Genomic DNA, 18,076 nt, shown 5'->3' on the forward strand with positions numbered 1-18,076 from the left:
GACGGAGTCCACAACGCAGAAGTCCGCAAAGTTTATGAATGGGGATAACATTTTGCATGGATTTTTATATAATCATATATAATTTTATTTGCATGTGAGTGATCGGTTATTAATAACTGTTCACTTTCTAATTTTCTCTTTAAAAAAAAAAAATCTAAAATTAGGTTTTATAGACTAGCTATGAGAGGGGGGGTTCTCCCACTTTTGACATCTATGACATGTCAGTCACAGCTCTCCGACCTGGAGGACACCATTGCCCATTGAAACTTTCCATCGACTTCTATGCATGAAGGGCCAGAAAACTCCAGTGAAAATGGGAGCTAGGACCCTGTTGTTCTCAAGGTCAGTGTGGTTCCCACCTTTTAACATTAATAGTATGTTTCAGGGCTTCTCAACTGGGTCTTACCGCCAGATCATGCATGGTTTAAATTGTGCAAATTACCGACATAGGAGGGTCATGGAAATGATGCAAAGTGGGAACCACCAGGTCCTTCTGTTGTGTCAAAACCCATAATTCGGGCCCAGCCCTTGCCATAGGGCTCCCTGTCTTCATGTACACCACAGGCAACAAATGGTGGGCACCTCATAGTTTAAGAAGCACTGATATATCTGACATGTGACATATGTCAAAATTGGGGAAACTTTTACCTTTTTGAAGCCTTCAACCCTCAAAACTTTTAAACATGGACAAATGCTAACATTAAAAAAACACCACTTATACTTTAAAGGAATCTGTCAGCAGTTTCGTGAGCATGAACTGATGACAGATGCAATTAGCAAAATGCTGGGTCATTTTTTTTGAAGAGACCCAACCGTTTTGCTATATTGAGCAGCTCCAGCGCAAGCTCAGAAGAGTCCTCATATTTATGAGCTCCCTGCTCCACGGCCGCTGATTGACATCTCTGTTCATCCATCAAGGGATTGCGCAGCTCATCAATATCGGCACTCCTGAGCGCATGCATTGTATTGAGAGGGCTCCTGAGCTCATCTGGGCTGGAGCTGTTCAATACAGATTTTACAAAAAGGCTAGGTCAATTCAAGGTGATCCAGCTATTTGCTCAGGGTTTCTGTCACCAGTGTATGCGGCCTTCAGATACAGCGTCAAAAAACTGATCACGGATTCTCTTTAAACAGTGGCATGTCATGAATAGATATAGAAACCACAGTCATTGGGGTTTTCATATTTGACATTATTTTTTACTGAGTCAGTTTTAACTTTAGTGTTTTTTACAGTATTAGGGCGCTTATTGCATATTTCCCATACCCACTCAGGAAGTGTCCTATCATCTGCATTACTATGCTACAGCTTTCTTAATTTCCTTATGTGTGCTCTTCATTTGGTTTCCCTCCTCTTTACTATTTATTTGCCTTTTCTTTTTCAAAAAATAATTTAAGCCATCAGATATTTGATTTAAAAAAAAAATCATTTCCCATTCTTTTTGTTTAAATGGCACCTAAAATAATAACTGGTCAGACTGATTTTATCCCTTTAAATTTTGTTATTACATAAAGGTTCTTTATGATTGAGAATACGCACTAAATACAAGAGGGCATACGTGCAGTAAAATGCTTGTAAAATGGTTGCAAATAGGTACATTTTGATTAATACATATACATACTTACGCAGTCTGGGAAAAACATTTTGGGATATTTAGTTCTAGCAGCGTAATTTGTCTCAGCGCAGTTGCATCTATACATTTGTTGTCCATTATGACAACCAGCCGAGAGCTTGCTCTACTGGGTACACTGGGGCTCAGTCTCTTCTGTATTGCTGGCTTCCTGTGAACTACAGGATCACATCATCACCTATCATGCCTACTGGCAGCTCTCAGACTCCTCCCCACCAAGCTCCGTCCTCCTTATTCCTCTGTGTGTCCCCCATGTATAAAGTACTGCTGAAGATATCATTTCTACCATATCTAAGAGACTAGGAATACGGGGATATGGTAGGTGAGTTCAAGCAGTCATCGGATAGTTAGAAAACTCTCCTGACTCACACTGCTTTTTTATATGTTCTGTGTGTCCTAGGAGATGCTGCTTCACACTGCTTTCCTGCCTACTGCTTGTAATTGCTGACAGGGAGTTATCTATCACAAGCAGGAGGCAGGAGAGATGGGCTGAAGCTGCATTGCATAGGATACAATGAGACTCTTCAGTGTAAGTTAGAGGCAGAAGGTCTATATCTGTAATCTTAGTCTCATGTGAGACTATTTCCCCTCTGTCTCTCTAAAGCTGAGGTATGATGGGAAATGCATTAAGGCCACCATGTCAAAGAGAAAAAGGAATCAAAATGACAGACAACCCACAAATGGCATGTCAGCTAAAACAGATATACACAAGCCATAAAAGTGATAGGTAATAGTTATAGGTGACGTACTTTACTTAGCATTGTACATGTATTTGGCTAAATCTGTATATTATGGGATGATTTTTTGCAAGTATTATCGTAGACTGGAACTACACTAGGCCCAACCAGAGGTATTGACTCAGTGCGGCAGAGGGACATCCATGTCATTGTTTTGAGTTGTCCCACTTGTCTTAGTGGCTGCATTGCATTGTATCCATTAGACTGATGAGTTCATTGCAAGGCTCTTACCCACTGGACCACAGTGGTAGCCAAGGACTCCATCTCCATCCAATGATAGTGCTGGTCAGATGGGAAGAACTTGATCTTCTGATAGCCCACTTTCTCGTTGCGGAGGTCTTCTCTTAGTGCAGTTGAGATACAGCATAATGTATTTTAGGCCTAATGACAGGACCTCAGAGGCATCTGGGATGTAATCAGATGAGAATAGGTCAATATGTAGAAGCAGGCATTACGGTGATATCTCCCTAGGGTTTCTCAGTTGACTCCACAGCAAAAGCTCATGGTGTCAGGTTGAATCTTTTGGTGGTTTCTCTTTGTTAGAGATATATACAGTTAGGGTCCACATTACACGGCTGTACAAAACAGAACATATAAAACATGAAGTGGGTTTTCTTTTTAAGGATTTGATGACATCATTCAGTAGGACGTTTAGGCCCCTAGCAATGTACTGCCAGTCTCATTTTACTTCACTGAAGATGTATATCGCATACAGTAGTTGTGCATATGCCGTCATATCAATAAGTATAGGATGTGGCCAGCACTCAATCCTTAGAGCACGCTTTTAATCTTCTTTTATTTCAGGCAAGCAGCTTGCAGCTACGCGTTTCGGTCCACCCCAACTGTCCTCAGTTGCTATACAATCAAGGCAATATACAACCATATATTAAGTCATATAGAATATAAAGACATTGGGGCATTTTTCTTAAGACTGGTGTTTTAGACACTGGTCTTAATAAAGCCCTAAGCTGGCGGTGGATCCGCCGAAGTTATGAAGAGGTGCAGGCAGATTTCAAGCTGTCTTACATTTAGACCTTTTTCTATGGCTAAACCCCATCCCCGCCCACAGTTTTAGACCTGGAGTGAGCGGGGGGAATTCGCAGATAGTTGCACAACTAACCATTGCGCCACCATCTGCACCTGACATATGCCCAATAGAGGCGTATTTCAGAATTATAAATGACTCCCTTTGAACTAGGGGCATTTTATATGCACCTATAACTGCCATAGCTCTCAGCCTTCCCCAAAGTTGTGTTGTACACCTTAAATAGCTGTCGGCTGAACACTCACTCACCCAACATTGTTGCTCATGACCTCCCCTATACATGCACATTCGCTCAAGCAGGCATGTGTTCTCAATAGGGCGAGAGGGACAAGCCGCCGCCAGGCTCCAGAGATCCAAAGTTACATCCAGAGTCAGAACACACATACACATCAGATGGTCAGTCTGTCCCACCAAAATCTGCAGTTTTGCCCAACATTTATCTAATGTGTTTGGCCATTGTAAGTCTGTTGTAAAAGATGTAAAGTCCATTCAAAGGGTCCTATAAACTAGAACTTTGTGAACCCCCCCACCAAAAAACAAAAACAAAAAACGAATAAAAGAAATACATCCTAAAATACTATTACCATAACATACCGGTCAATAGGGAGACGCGGACTTTCTGACATCACCCTGTCTGGACGTTTCTTTTCTGATTCTCTGCTCGCCTGTTAAGAGTCAATCCATATTTGAAAGCAGCCTCATGATAACGATTTGCTTCCTTAAAGGAGGAAAAAAAAGTAAAGAAGAAAAAGAATACAAAAAAGAAGCTTTCACCTAACAACACAAATAATCTTTGTCAGGAAAGCAGTTCTCCCGAAGCCACAAAGCTGGAATCTCTGGACACTAGTCTAACAGACCACGAGTACACGGCCGGCGTCAGCACGTTTGGTGTAGCCCAAGTAAACAGAGGGTCTCAGCCTATGGCCCCCGGGGTGTTCCTCACACAAAGAAGACCGTCTGTGTCTTCCCAAAATAACTCAGCTGCCAAAGGTAAACCTACATGTGGAGTGTCTGCTGGACTTACATGAGCAATGTGTCAGTAGTATCGCAGTTCTAACCTTAGCGTGGAACGCGACACATGTGAAGCTCCACTCCAGGTCCCAGTGGTTGGTAGTAATCCAGATTGTTTCTTTATCCAAGGTTTGGAAACGGCCATAGAGTTTTTGAGAAATGTGGTTTATCATCCGCTCGTAAGACCTGGAGTTGTGCAGATCGGAACTATTCTATTATGTTGCATTACAGGTGTCTTATACAGCACACTGTAGTCATGCGTACTCCTATATTTCCCCACAGCTGCTCTGCCAGGGGCATTAGGACACTTTCGAAGCAGTACACACATATCTGAGACCAATAGCCAACATCCGGGAGGATCAATGGGTAGGTATATTGGTTATTTTCATCACCAATCATATAAAGTATATTGAAAGGTTGTTGTTTTTTTGGGTTGTAGACACCGCTATTAGGCACGGATACTATATACCGTTGGAGGGGAGGCTCTTCTACGTCTCCATCCCATCACCAGCTGTAAGGAAATGTCCATGCCATAAGGCCTGTGTTCAGATGCACAAACTGTGAGCTGATTACTTGACAGTAACCTGTTCAGTCACACTGTAGATGCTGGGGGTATTCATCCTTTTTGTAATGATCTGTCTGCACATGGTATAGGTTTACTCACATGGTATGGCTTTACTAAATAGATTGTCAGTACGTCCATAAGATTTTTGACCTTTGTAGCTATGACAAGTTTCACAGCACCACTTCTCTTGTCCTTTGACTTTGTAAACTTTCGGTACGTTTTTCAAGCTTGTTATATTTATGTGTTTGTCTAGAGATGATTCAATTTTTAGGGGTACATAGGACCTAGGGCATGGTTATATCACCGGTGGTCTGTAGGGGGACAAAGCTCATATCGCATATATTCATTTCAACATGTATAGGAAAAATGTCACCTCTGTTTCCTTAGTGGTCTAAGTATGTAGGTATGCCCATTCCTGAATAACAGGGCACTTAAAGGCAATGGACAAGGAACAATTGTAAGGCTACGTTCACACTTGCTTTATTGTTTTCTTCTGGTATTGAGATCCGGCAGAGTATCTCAAAACCGAAAAAAAATATGTTTTTCCGTTTAGTCCTCATGCATTCTGAGTGAAAAAAGATCCGTTCAGGATGCATCAGTATCTCTTCCGTTCCGGCGGCATTCCGTTTTGTGACCGGACACATAACCGCTACAAGCCGTGTTTTTTTGTCCAGTCATAAAAACAGAAAAAAAAACGCATCTGGCACTGAAAACAATGTAAATCAATGGTGAAGGATAAGTTTTTTTAGGAGCCTAAAAAAACGTATCCGTTACCCATTGACTTTCAATGTATTTAGCAGGGTGGATTTGATTTAAATCATAGTTTTCTACATAAAGACTAATTCTTGCTGGTATAACTTATAATATGCAAGTAGATGAAGATTTTTTTGAATAACAACTTTTTCATATTAGGTTGATTCTGCATTCATAGGTTTGTAAAAGTTAGGATTAAGGTCTTTTTCTCAAATCTGTTCATGTTATAACATTTTTGCTGTGAAGAAGAGGCATGTGATCTCTGCTGAGTCAGAGGCATGTGATCTCTGCTGAGTCAAATTCAGTTTTGAGAACTACAAAAGTAAACCAAGCATCTGTGATAATATCTTGTAGGCAGAGAAACTGCCCAATAATCTTACAAAATGACATTGTGAATGGATTAATGGAATTTATTTACCCCAAAAATTAAACATATACAGCCTTATTCTACATAATTAAAAAACGAATCTTTATTTCATAATGGAATAACTTTTGGATGGTAATATATTTTCCTCAAAAAGCATTTTATATAAAAAAAAAAAATCATAGATTTTTATCCACCCTGGTATTTAGTGACGGATCAGTTTTTTTTCCATTTACCAGAATTAACAACACAAGTGTGAAAGTAGTCTAACTCAGTATAAGCAAAGTAAATGAGATTAGACAAATGTGTACACTTTGCTTTTTATTTCCGTGCAGAAATTGACCTGCTGTGCAGATTTTGAAATCGTCGACCTGTCAATTTCTTCTGCAGATTTTTAGTGCAGATTTCACCCTTTTCAACGGAAGTCTGAGATCTGCAGAAAATCTGCATCAAATTTGCACAAAAAAACGCAAGTAACGGACATGCACAGAAATCTGCATGACAAACGTGCAGATTTTCTATTTGGAAACCCGCACCCCTGTGCAGAGAGTGTTGGTGTAAGTCCATTGCATTATCTCACTGTATTCATTTTCTAAATATTCACTTTTGATTGAGACCTTGTTACAAAGCAGAAACTCAAAAAAATCTTCTTAAAAGTGATAGTATCACCCTAGAAGTGCGCGGCCCAGGTATGAAGCGTGCAGCTGCTTTCAGGAATCTTGAAGGAAGTCCTTGACCTGGACTCTGATCCCATGATGGCTCAGATGCTTGATTACAGGCAGTTCCCAGAAGTCCTGTTATTTTAAATGTCAACATTGAATACTTTGATTGGAGTATCTTAAAGCGCTGACACTCCTAATGAAGTCAGACATGGACATAGAAAATGACAGCGATTCCACTTGACATAACCCAGCAATGTAGTAACCCTGCCTTTGATTCCTAGGCAGCCTCTAACATTCCTCCATGGATCCCTGCCCGACTAAATAAGCAGCTAATCGTTAGTTACACTTCAGTTACTAGAGGAGATCGCAGCCAAGACACGAGCGGGTTACGCACAGGGGTATGGGCGGACAGAACAAATAAACACCAGCACCTTCATTTCATACATACAGTAGAACAGCCATATATACAGTATATATAGAACTGTAAGAGAATGGAGCGTAAAGACGAAATACACCACCTATCAACCACCTTGGCCTGACCACATAGATGCACACATTGCTGGTGCCGCATCAAGAAAGGACTCCTTGTCAGGGTCTAGCTATGGGGTATCTAGGGTTTTGCTGCTGATTGGGGGGAGGAATGTTAAAAACTACCATATGGGGTATTACCTATGGCTGTCATTGTTAAATAGGAGTTGAAGCTTCTTAGTTAGAGACAAGTGTCATTGGATTTGCCGCTCCTTTTCCATACCTAAAGTAATATGGGGCTGTTCAGTTTTTTTTTTTTTTTTTTGCTTTCACTTGATTAAAAAAATACGTTAAAAAAATATAGTTTTTGTGAAAATGATTGTATGCCGTAAATACTGTAGCAGTCAGATTGGGTGGTACTGTTGACAAGGCATCCATGCAATGCCGAAAGCCTCACCAGCAAAGCTCCTGTGCAGGCATAAGTCAACCTGTATATGTGTGTGCACAGGTATGAAGCTTGTTAGGGGTGCAAGGAGTTTGGGAGATACTGTTGAGTAAAGAGATCTGGGGCATTGTGCTTAAAACTGTGGATGCAACAATTTAAGGCTACTTTCTGGCATGGATCAGCAAAAACGCCTCCATCTAGATAATAGAACCGGCAGAATCTAAAATAGCCATGACGGATGTGGCACTGAGACCATTGTAAGTCAATAGGTGCCGGATCCGTTTTATTTTGTGTCCCAGAAAACGGATCCTGTATTTACATTGTGTTTCATGCCGAATCCGTCTTGCTTGCAGCGGTTTTCTGTCCGACCTAGGAACGCACCCAAACAGAATGCATTCTGGTGCACTCTGTTCCGTTCAGTTTCGTCCACATTGACAATGAATGGGGACAAGACGCAAGTGGTTTCCTCCAGTATTGAGATCCTTTGCCGGATCTTAATATCGTAAAGGAAAAACACTGATGTGAAGGCGGCCTAATTTGATTGTTCAGAGGAGCACATTCCAGATAACTGGTGAAGCTTGACAGAAATTTGGGAGACGAGAGTGGGAACTTTGGATTATTCCAGGGGTTAGTCTTAGTATGGGTTCAGACCTGAGCGTTCTGAAACAAGCGCTCTGTATGCGCGATTATACGGGCGTTTACAATCGCGCATACAGAGACAGGCGTGCACACATTTTCGCGTGTTCCCGAATATCTATGTGCGGGAACGCGCGACAAACGCCCAAAAAAAGCTCAAGCACTTGTTTGAGCGTCGGGCGTTTTACAGCGCGATCGTACGCGCTGTAAAACGCCCAGGTGAGAACCATTCCCATAGGGAAGCATTGGTTCTTGCCTGTTGTGCGTTTTACAGCGCGTAGGAACGCGCTGTAAAACGCTCAGGTGTGAACCCAGCCTTAGATCGTTGGCAGGATGGAGAGCATGGGTAGGGTGGTAGATGGACATGAGGGAGGTGCAGCACTGAGGAGAGGTTTGTGGGTGAGTGTAGGAAGTTTAAATTCCATTCAAAAGTGGATGGGCAACCAGTGCAGTGGCTGGCGCTGGGAAAACGCTTTTGGTGTAGTGGTTGGAAAGAGAGGAAGCATGAACCTGGAGAGGGGAGAATAACGTAGAATAACTTCAAATGAGGTCATTTCATGGGTCTTCCAAATGCCCTAACGATTCTTAAAAAGTGTCCCTTCCTCCTGCACCTTTTCCCACCTATGACTGATATTCCACAAAACAGGACAGGTGCAAAGGATGACAGAGTCTCTTCCTATATTTGTTGCAACATATGCCATTTTTTATTTGCTGGAGGTTTAGGTTACATTTTTATGGAATATGGAGGTATAAAGCAAATTATGTTCTTGTAGCATTTCAGTGAGACCACATTTCAGTTCGGTTTTCTACCGTTTCCACCTTCAATGACAAACCTCCATTGCTTCAGTCACCAGTACACTGCTTTCTCCATTATATTGTCATTTATATTATGTAGGCGTGGACCCACTGTGCCAAGCCACTGGTGCAGATGGCTGCTGACCCACGGAGAGGATCAGACACCAGTGAGAAGCACCCAGGGGACAGGCAATACCAGTAATCAGGAAACAGGCAGAGGTCAGGCCAATGCAGAGTTCGTGCAAAGCCATAATTCATTCCAGAGGTCAGACAGGCAGCACAGGGTCAGAACAGTGAGCAGGCAGAGGTTGGTACACAGGTAGACAAACAGATTATAGCTCTTCTAGCAGAAGCTAAGAGAACCTGTTGATCAGGCAAGTGGTGGACACAAAGCAGAGATTCTACTTTAGAGCAGAGCAGTCAGCACCACACAGCCAGCACCTGCACACCGAGCAAAGGAGGATTAACCTTTGCAGTACTGCAAACAAGGTGAGATACACTTAATACTAGTCCTAGATCACACACAGGCAGCCGACACCTGCCTGCGCGCACAGGACAGCAGTGGCATGAACTGCCTTGTAACATAGGGAGAGTTCACATCCCCGTTATTTTTCCGGTCTTCTGATCCATCTGAAGAACAGAAAAGCAGGATGCCTGCTCTGAAGGATCAGAAGAACGGTGATGTGAACTCCCTTTATCATTAATTGTTGATGCTGATGCTTCTTGAGGCATTAGTCTCAATGATAATGTACATGGTGGCATGCGGCTGCAACCAGCGGTTTACATTTAAATGATTTTCCATGATTTCAACCTTGATGGCCTATCTGAAACTTCTGAAAGATGTCAGAAATAGAAGGCATAAAAAAAAAAGGTTAAAAATAATTGGGATTATGCGTTACTCACCCTTAAGGCTCATGCACACAGTCATGTCACAGCTCTATATAAGCCAGGGGGCTATAAAAATCTGCGTGGCCATACAGTACCTTTGAATGCTCCTGATTTCTTACAGATTGCTTCTAGGGGATAATATCATCATAATATGGTGCTCATAGCAAGTCCAGACTGGCTGTGTGCATGATGATTAAGATTTATCTAGATGATAAAATAAAAATATTAGAATGACTTTAAAAAATTAAGTCATTCAAAGTAATTTTTAACCCCTTAATCCCCTGGCGATGCCATATCCTCTTCCTGATCTTTCCACACACAGAAATGTGACCACCCAGCCTTTCTCTGGCTGAGACAGGTCACCACTGTGGACAGGGACCAGGAAGTCGGGACCTGCTGGGAAGTTAGGAAGCATCAGAACAGGAGTGGTGGGAGATGGGCGAGCTGAGTATGATGTCTCGTATGGTTTTTTAGATATTCTGCCCCCCCCCCTTTTTTTTTATAAATAAAGAAATTAACTTGTCGGACATGTGTTCCATGTTATGGAAAACTTTTTGTGGCTGAGAAATACAGCAGGCATTAGATGGTTAATTAGAATGTATTCAGCAGGGCTAACCACTCAGGGCTCTGCTTTAGCTTGCAGATTTCATAAAAGAAGTGCCGCAGCAGCACCGAATCTATAAATCACCACGGGCACACATTTATCAATGTAATTAATGGACTCTGCATTCCAAAGTTGCACTTACTGTAGATGCTGCGATTTTGCAGTTATCTGCCTTATGACCCAATTGATATAATAAGGTGGAGTGGTTATGGAAATGGTCTTTGCACAGAGCTATTTGTCATTAGGGCGTAATTGTTTCCTTTATAAAGCCTCTTGCACACGACCGTATGTATTTTGCAGTCTGCAAAAAACGGATCCGTAAAAAATATGGATGACATCCGTGTGCATTCCGTATTTTGCAGAACGGAACAGCTGGCCCCTAATAGAACAGTCCTATCCTTGTCCGTAATGCGGACAAGAATAGGACATGTTCTATTTTTTCCCAGAGCCGTGGACCGGAAGCTCGGTGGCGCGCTCAAGAAATGCGGATGCGGACAGCACACTGTGTGCTGTCCACATCTATTCCGTCCCCATAGAGTATGAGTGGGTCCGCACCCGTTCCACACAATTGCGGAACGGATGCAGACCACAATTGCAGACGTGTGAATGGAGCCTTAATCCAGGAGACCCCAAGGAGGACATTTATCAAAAGTGGTGCACAGTGAAGCTAAACATTAAAGGTTGAGCATATCAGCCAGCCAGCTCCTGGCAGTTATTTTTCATACGCCTTTTTTAAAATGTAAGTTGCAAACCGCTCAACAAGTTGTGGTAAGTGTCCCCCAAATGTGTGGGCAGAGCACAGGGAAGAGAATTCTATCAATCACAGGCTCTCATCATTACTAGCTGATTTAAAGGGGTTGCCCCACCACAAACACCTATGAGATATCCACATTATAGGAAAAAAGTGTCTGATCGGTTTGGTCCCCGCAAATCATGAGAACGGGGACACTGTGTAGAAGTAGAAGTGATCAACTATCTCCAGCAGTCCCAAAGAATTAATAACTTGGCGCTGTACATGCGTGATTGCTGCACCATTTAAACTGGTGAACACAGGGCCCCTTTTTTCGGGCCAATGATTGGACCATCGCCGATCAGACACTTATGGATACAACCCAGTTAGCCCTTTATTGGCATTTAGTGGATTTCCTTACATTTGCTGAATCAAGGCTTGGAAGTTAAATCATATAAAGCTTGTGTACTTGTTCTGATTTCTTTATTTCTGTTATCAATGCAGGTAAACGTACAAAAAAAGGCATGGCAACAGCTAAACAGAGGCTTGGGAAGATCCTGAAAATCCACCGGAACGGAAAGCTTCTCCTTTAGTGTTTGTACAGAGTTAGACTTTTGCTTTCTCCTTGCGGCTCATAGACTCGTGAGCTGACACTAAACCTTGAACTCTCGAAGGACTGCAGTGGCGCTCTGCAAAATGTGCTAGGAGGAACCCACCCCGCTCTACCTTCTACCTTCCTGCCACCACTTTAGTAATTCTTTTTAACTTCCAGCAGTTGACGTGTACAGATTACTGCTAATATTTTTTAATAATAATAATTCTATTGTCCTTTCTCAAATTGCTGAGAGTGACTAGTTTGCAGGAAAGAAGAAAATGAAAAAAAAAAAATTATAATATATAGGATCATTCCAGTCTTTAGGAGAGAACCCACTTGGTCAGTGAGAGGAACACAAAGGCATTGCTTGGTTTAATTTATCTTGCAGCCATGTGACAGACGTACAGCACACATGATGGCGGCTGCAACCCTTTGATCATAGACACCAATCATCTTGGGCTTAGCGTCACATGCTTCGTATCGTCAATGTCATAAGGATTCTGACGAGCTGCTTCATTAGTGTCCAGATCTTTAGTTAGTGCGAGTCAGTGAGTGTATTTTTGTTCACTAAGGCCCCAACTATCACAGCATTACCCCTACATCTACCATGAAACAAAAAAATAAAATTCTCTCTGACACATAGATGTCAAGATGAAGATGCACAAACATACACTCACTTGGGTCCACACACCTCCATCAGATCCTAGTTGTATGGATTTTTGCCTACACACACATCCATACATCACTGTATAATAACGGGCTGTATGCTTTGCAATCTATGTATACAGCAGGTACATACATGTGAAGTATGGATGTGACCATCAAAAAAAGCTCCCACGTGCATACATGCTTATACGTGGCTGCCAACATCTCAGATTTCAGTTGAGTCTTTCTTAGTCTGGAAGTTCTCCTGTTATAAGGATTGTTCCCTCAGAAAGAGCAGCACTTTGGCCACGTCTGGTATTGTAGCCTGTGGACTAGAACGGTGCTGTTTCTGGAAGAAGAAAAAAAGAAGCAGACCTTTTTTTCTCAACTCATTTAAGTTATGGTGCAGAATCCACATTTTAAATTATTAATCATGGAGCACCCCATTATCATTGGGTCTAGTTTGCTATTGAAGAAGAAATCTAATAATGCAAGAAACTATTTTTATTGAGCAGATTACATCATGAAGTATTCAATTGTCAAGGGTTGGTGCTGGGCATCAGCAGTTAACGGGCATCTGTCAGCAGTTTTGTACCTATGACACTGGCTGACCTGTTGCATGTGCGCTTGGCAGCTGAAGGCATCTGTGTTTGTCCCAATGTGCATTACTGAGAAAAAGGATGTTTTAATATATGCAAATGAGCCTCTAGGAGCAACGGGGGCGTTGCCGTTACACCTAAAGCCTCTGCTCTCTCTCCAACTGCGGCACCCTCTCCACTTTGATTGACAGGGCCAGGTAGTATAAATGTAAATCGCCTGGCCCTGGCTAATCCTAAAGTCCTAGAGGCTCATTTGCATATATTTAAACCTCATTTTTGTAACGAATACGGGCACATATGACCATGGGACCAACACAGATGCCTTCAGCTGCCAAGTGCCCATGCAACAGGTCAGCCAGTGTCATAGGTACAAATCTTCTAAAAGATGCCCTTTAAGTAGGTTTATGGTCAGGGTCTAAAACTAGAACACATGAAAGTCTAATCCAATGGCTTGTTTCTTTAAGCAGGGAATTTACAGGGGTTCAATATCAATGGGATTCTTACGTAGATCGCTAGGAATGAGATGTCTGAGTTCTGAGTCATTTATACCAGGAGATATACAGTTAAGCCTCCCCTAAAGACAACCTCTTTGAGAAGATCACCCCTATCCAGACTAGATTTTTTTTATGACAGATTTTCAGGTCCACCGTATAGTATGCGTACTGGCCATCATCTTTCAGGAGACCACCCCCTCTAGAAAACCAATTTTTTAATGCTATCTTGAGTAGTCATCTCAAAGAGGTTTCATTGAAGGTTTTGGAGTTAGAGCTCTATCAGGAATATTAAAGGAGTTGTCACAAGACTTAAACTGATCACCACCGATCACAAAAACAGGGGTCTGGTGTGTCCCTGTGTGAATGGAGTAGTGGTCGAGCATGCTTGCTGCTGCGCCATTCATCTTTATGGGAGTACCAGAGCTAACCAAGTCTTGTGTTTGGCTATCTCCGGAATTCCTATAGAGATTCAAGGGAGGGGCAGCATGCATGCTTGACTGCTGCTTCATTCATACAGGGGGGACACAGGACGCCTATTCTCATGGACGTCCTCTCTAAGTGAAACTGTAAAACCTCAGAAACACCAATTTGGGAAAAGATCATGTTTTCTTTGAAGATTTATTAGTTCTTATTGGACAGATTTGGGGATCAAGCTTGTAGCTCTTAGTTACATGATCCCTATTGTTGCTCCCTTCTCCTGTATCCCTTGCTGCCTAGTTTGGTTTTGAAGCCATAATATGTTTTTTTCCTTTATTTTTGGACCTGTGCTTACTTACAGTGCTAGAATCTAAGCAACAGTTTGAGCAAAGACTCTGTTCTGTGCATGTTTGAGCCCTGTTTGCCGTATGCGCTAGGTTTTTTTTCTGTATAGAAAAGCAAAATCGAAGTTTTTCTATACAAAGGCATTCTGCAAAAACCGTATACTATGTGGTATACTTTTTTTTTTTACAATGATATTTATTAGGTGAAATATGCCACTGTATGCTTATACAGTGGCATATATCGGAGCCCTGAGTCGGGCAATAGTCCTGATGTATGTGTTACAAGACTAATTATTGCACTCAATATAGCATAATAATGTATGTTTATTACAGCGGCATACAGTGGAATACATTTCTATGTATGTGGTTAGTCTATCAGATACTAAAGCTAGTTGCACACTGGCTCTAAACTGTTCCGGAGTTCATTGCGTCCAGCACAGCTTGAATCTGCCTAAGCACTGCCAGGCCCCATTGACTATAATGAGATCCGGCCTGTTTCAGGCAGTAGTGCCATGATTCGACCAGACTAATGTCCAGCTGAATCCCAGCACTAATGCCGTAAACAGGCCGGGTCCCATTATAGTAAATGAGCTCTGGCTGGGAAAGGTAGTATCTGGCTATACCGGATACGATGAACTCCGGCAGGGTGTTCCTCTACCGGGACAGTTTATCACCAGTGTGAACCTAACCTGATTAAAAGGTGAAGATGATGGAGGGTCCATAGGAGAACCATAATTTGCCAACATGGTTGTCATATATTTATTGGAAGATTCATATGGCGAAATTCATCTAGGAATGTAAGACTGTTATATTAAATAGAAACTCTGTTCTGTTGGCCATGTCCAGCACTGGATATGTGGTCATAAAGATCACTGTGTTTTGTAGCAAACCAAATGTCTGTCCCGTAATGGTTTTAGAGCAAACGGGGACCACTGCGTACCATTTCTTCGATATATTTTATTGCTTTGTACACTTTACCCGGAGGATGGTCACGTAGCCCTATAACTATGAAATCCAACCTTCAGATCTCCATCAGCTTTGGTCGATGACATAGGTTTTTTGCAGTTTTAGCCTAATCATACCATACAGCTCCTGTTTATTATGACATATAGGCTATTAATATGGTGTATAGGTGTAACTCCACACAATGAAAAAAACAACAACTATTTTTGTCGATGTCCTAGACCAGTCTCCCACCTCAAAAAAACACTAAAAGTTGAGATTTTAGGAGTCTCTTGCTTTCTTCAGCTCTCAGTACCATCAAGCACATGCACCGTTCTCATGCTCTCCCCCTATCCTCCGTATAAATAAATTCCCCTCTGGTAGATATGACTGGATCTAGCGAAGCAAGCAATTATTTAGACTGGGACCACCATTACATGATGAGAATGGGGCTATCCCAACCTGTGCAACTCATTTTTGTATTGCACCAATGCCTAAGAAAATGAAGCTAATTTATAAGTAGTTTTAATTTAAAAGGATTCTACCATTTTGCATCTCCATGGTTACAGACTACAACCAAACTCTGTGTAGTCTGGCCAAGTAAGTGCTATGTTTTTGTCTGTCCTCATCTTCATGTGACATATTCCTGTTAGGCTATGTTTACATCTGCGTTGGAGGTTCTGTTTGTTAAAAAAGAGCGAAGAAAAAAGTCCTGAATACAAGACCTTTTTCTTCACTAAAAAAATATTCTACTGAATGGAAACCGAACGGGTCCCATTATAGCCCATGGGGTCTGTTTGCTTCAGTTATGTGCCATATCTGGCACTTCTGTTATGTACGTTGTTCTGCCCCTATAATGGAGCAGAATAGCGGAAATAACCAAGCAAGAAGTAGGGAACAGAAGGAAAAAGAGCGTGACAGCCGGATCGGTTTGTTTGGAGTTAGTTGCCATGGAGTCAGATTTTCAGAGGTGCTGTGCACACAAAACGGTAGAATATATAATTTTTTGTTGACATTTTTTTCTTTTAAGATTGGAGCAATAAAAAATGGTTACAAATATTGATGCAGGGTGTGGTGAGACCTCAACGGAATCTTCTGATTACACCTGAATTTTACAGGGTCTATGAGACATCTTGGAAATGATATCTAACTGCTGGAAGACCTTTGTAAGGCAAGCACTTAACGTAAGCCATTCCTTTTCTTAGTTTTTGTTGTTTTGATGCTCTCTGTGGTTGTAGATAGAAAAACTGCCTTTTCTAGCTGTTCACTTCCACAACCGTCGTTCCGCTCCATCAGATACTCAACCGGTGCTCTATCAATAACCGATAACTTACCACCTACAAATGTTTTTACAAAAGGTTGCGGCTGCACAAAAAACCCAGTATTTCCGGTAAACCGTAGGAAGGTGTCGCGTACTGACAATGTAACTGGATTCCTAAGCATCCAGCAGGTAGTGTGTAGTGTAGGAATGACTTGTCTGCACTTTGGCACTTATAAGGAGACACCATTGTTTCTCAGGCGATCCCATCCTTTTAGTTTTTTCCTTTATGTGTTGGCTACAGCATATTTTTTCATAGAATGTAGCTTGTAAATAGCCTTTTAAATACTTTTTTGTTTTCTACCAGATCAAATACAGTATCTTTAGGATTTCCATTTTTTTTTTCTATAGATGATTTCAGTTGCATTTATGCAGAATTTTACCAAGTATAATAAACTATTTTATTTTATATTATATATATTTTTTTTCCTTTTGGGGAGCAAGAAAGGAAATAATAAAAAAAAAATGCCTGGAAGTTAATTTGTGCAGCCATAAAAAAAAGACATCTTATAATAAAAAAATAAAAAAAAATGTAAAAAATCTGTAAAAATCAAAAAGGAAAAAAAAAAAAAGAAATCAGATATTTTGAAGACTGGCCTTCAAATGATATACCAGCTCCTTGTTTGAATTCTTGTATTAGGAGAAGATGATGCAGTTATTTTAATAGCACCTTGTGAAGTGTTCTGTGTTTTGTGATGATGTAATAATTTATTAATGTTTGTAATCTTTTATACTTGTACATTTCGTATGACCTTCGTTTATATACACATTATCCGGATGTTCTGTCTATGAAAATCCAGCTACGGGAAACAATGGCGGCCTTATTAACTAAAGGAGTATCGACTTGCTACGAGCGCCCCTCCTCCCCGCTTGGGAAAGTGGTCCAGGCACGTGCATCCAATAGGGTCCCAGAGTTCTGCAGAAAGCTTCCTTTAAGATTGTGTATTGTCCTTGCTCAGCATCTATATTATAGCGTATACCCCCTCCCCCCCTTCATGCTGTTTTTTTTTTTTTTTTTTTTATGGTTATTTTTATTTTTGCATCATGTACATTTTTAATGAAGTTTATTGTGGCTATTACAGTGTTTTATTTACAAAATTAAATCAAATGCTCTTGTATTAAGTCACTGAAATCTAAGTAAACTTAGATCAAAGTTTAAGAGAAGTAAAATATTTCAGGTTTTGTACATAAATGTGTCTGTGTATTTTTTTTATTTTTTTTATATTTGGCATATTTTGTATTTGTGTATTTCAATAATATGGGGGTTGTGCTGAGCATTAGGGTTCTCGCTTATCCACAGGATAAGGAATAACTTATGAGAGAGGGTTTTGAACACGGGAATCCTCGCCGATATCCATAACGTAGGTCCTGTCTCCCCATTCTGATGGAGC

At 41.3% G+C, this 18,076-nt stretch overlaps 1 protein-coding gene across 4 annotated transcripts in view; it reads left to right on the forward strand.

Annotated features, from left to right (window-relative positions):
• Positions 1–17,873, forward strand: part of PHF2 (PHD finger protein 2) — a 234,392-nt gene extending 216,519 nt beyond the window's left edge. The window contains exons 21-23 of one of the 4 annotated variants that reach the window (XM_044300454.1): positions 4,136–4,400; positions 4,704–4,787; positions 11,836–17,873. In XM_044300454.1, coding sequence (XP_044156389.1) covers positions 4,136–4,400; positions 4,704–4,787; positions 11,836–11,924 — 438 coding nt within the window. In that variant the 3' untranslated portion in view covers positions 11,925–17,873. Of the gene's footprint in view, positions 1–225; positions 335–4,135; positions 4,401–4,703; positions 4,788–11,835 lie in introns of those variants that run through there. The other 3 variants (XM_044300455.1, XM_044300456.1, XM_044300457.1) reach the window with 3 other exon arrangements.
• Positions 17,874–18,076: the final 203 nt, after the last annotated feature.

The sequence above is a fragment of the Bufo gargarizans genome, chromosome 7 (genome assembly GCF_014858855.1).
Source record: "Bufo gargarizans isolate SCDJY-AF-19 chromosome 7, ASM1485885v1, whole genome shotgun sequence".
Lineage (NCBI taxonomy): Eukaryota > Metazoa > Chordata > Amphibia > Anura > Bufonidae > Bufo > Bufo gargarizans.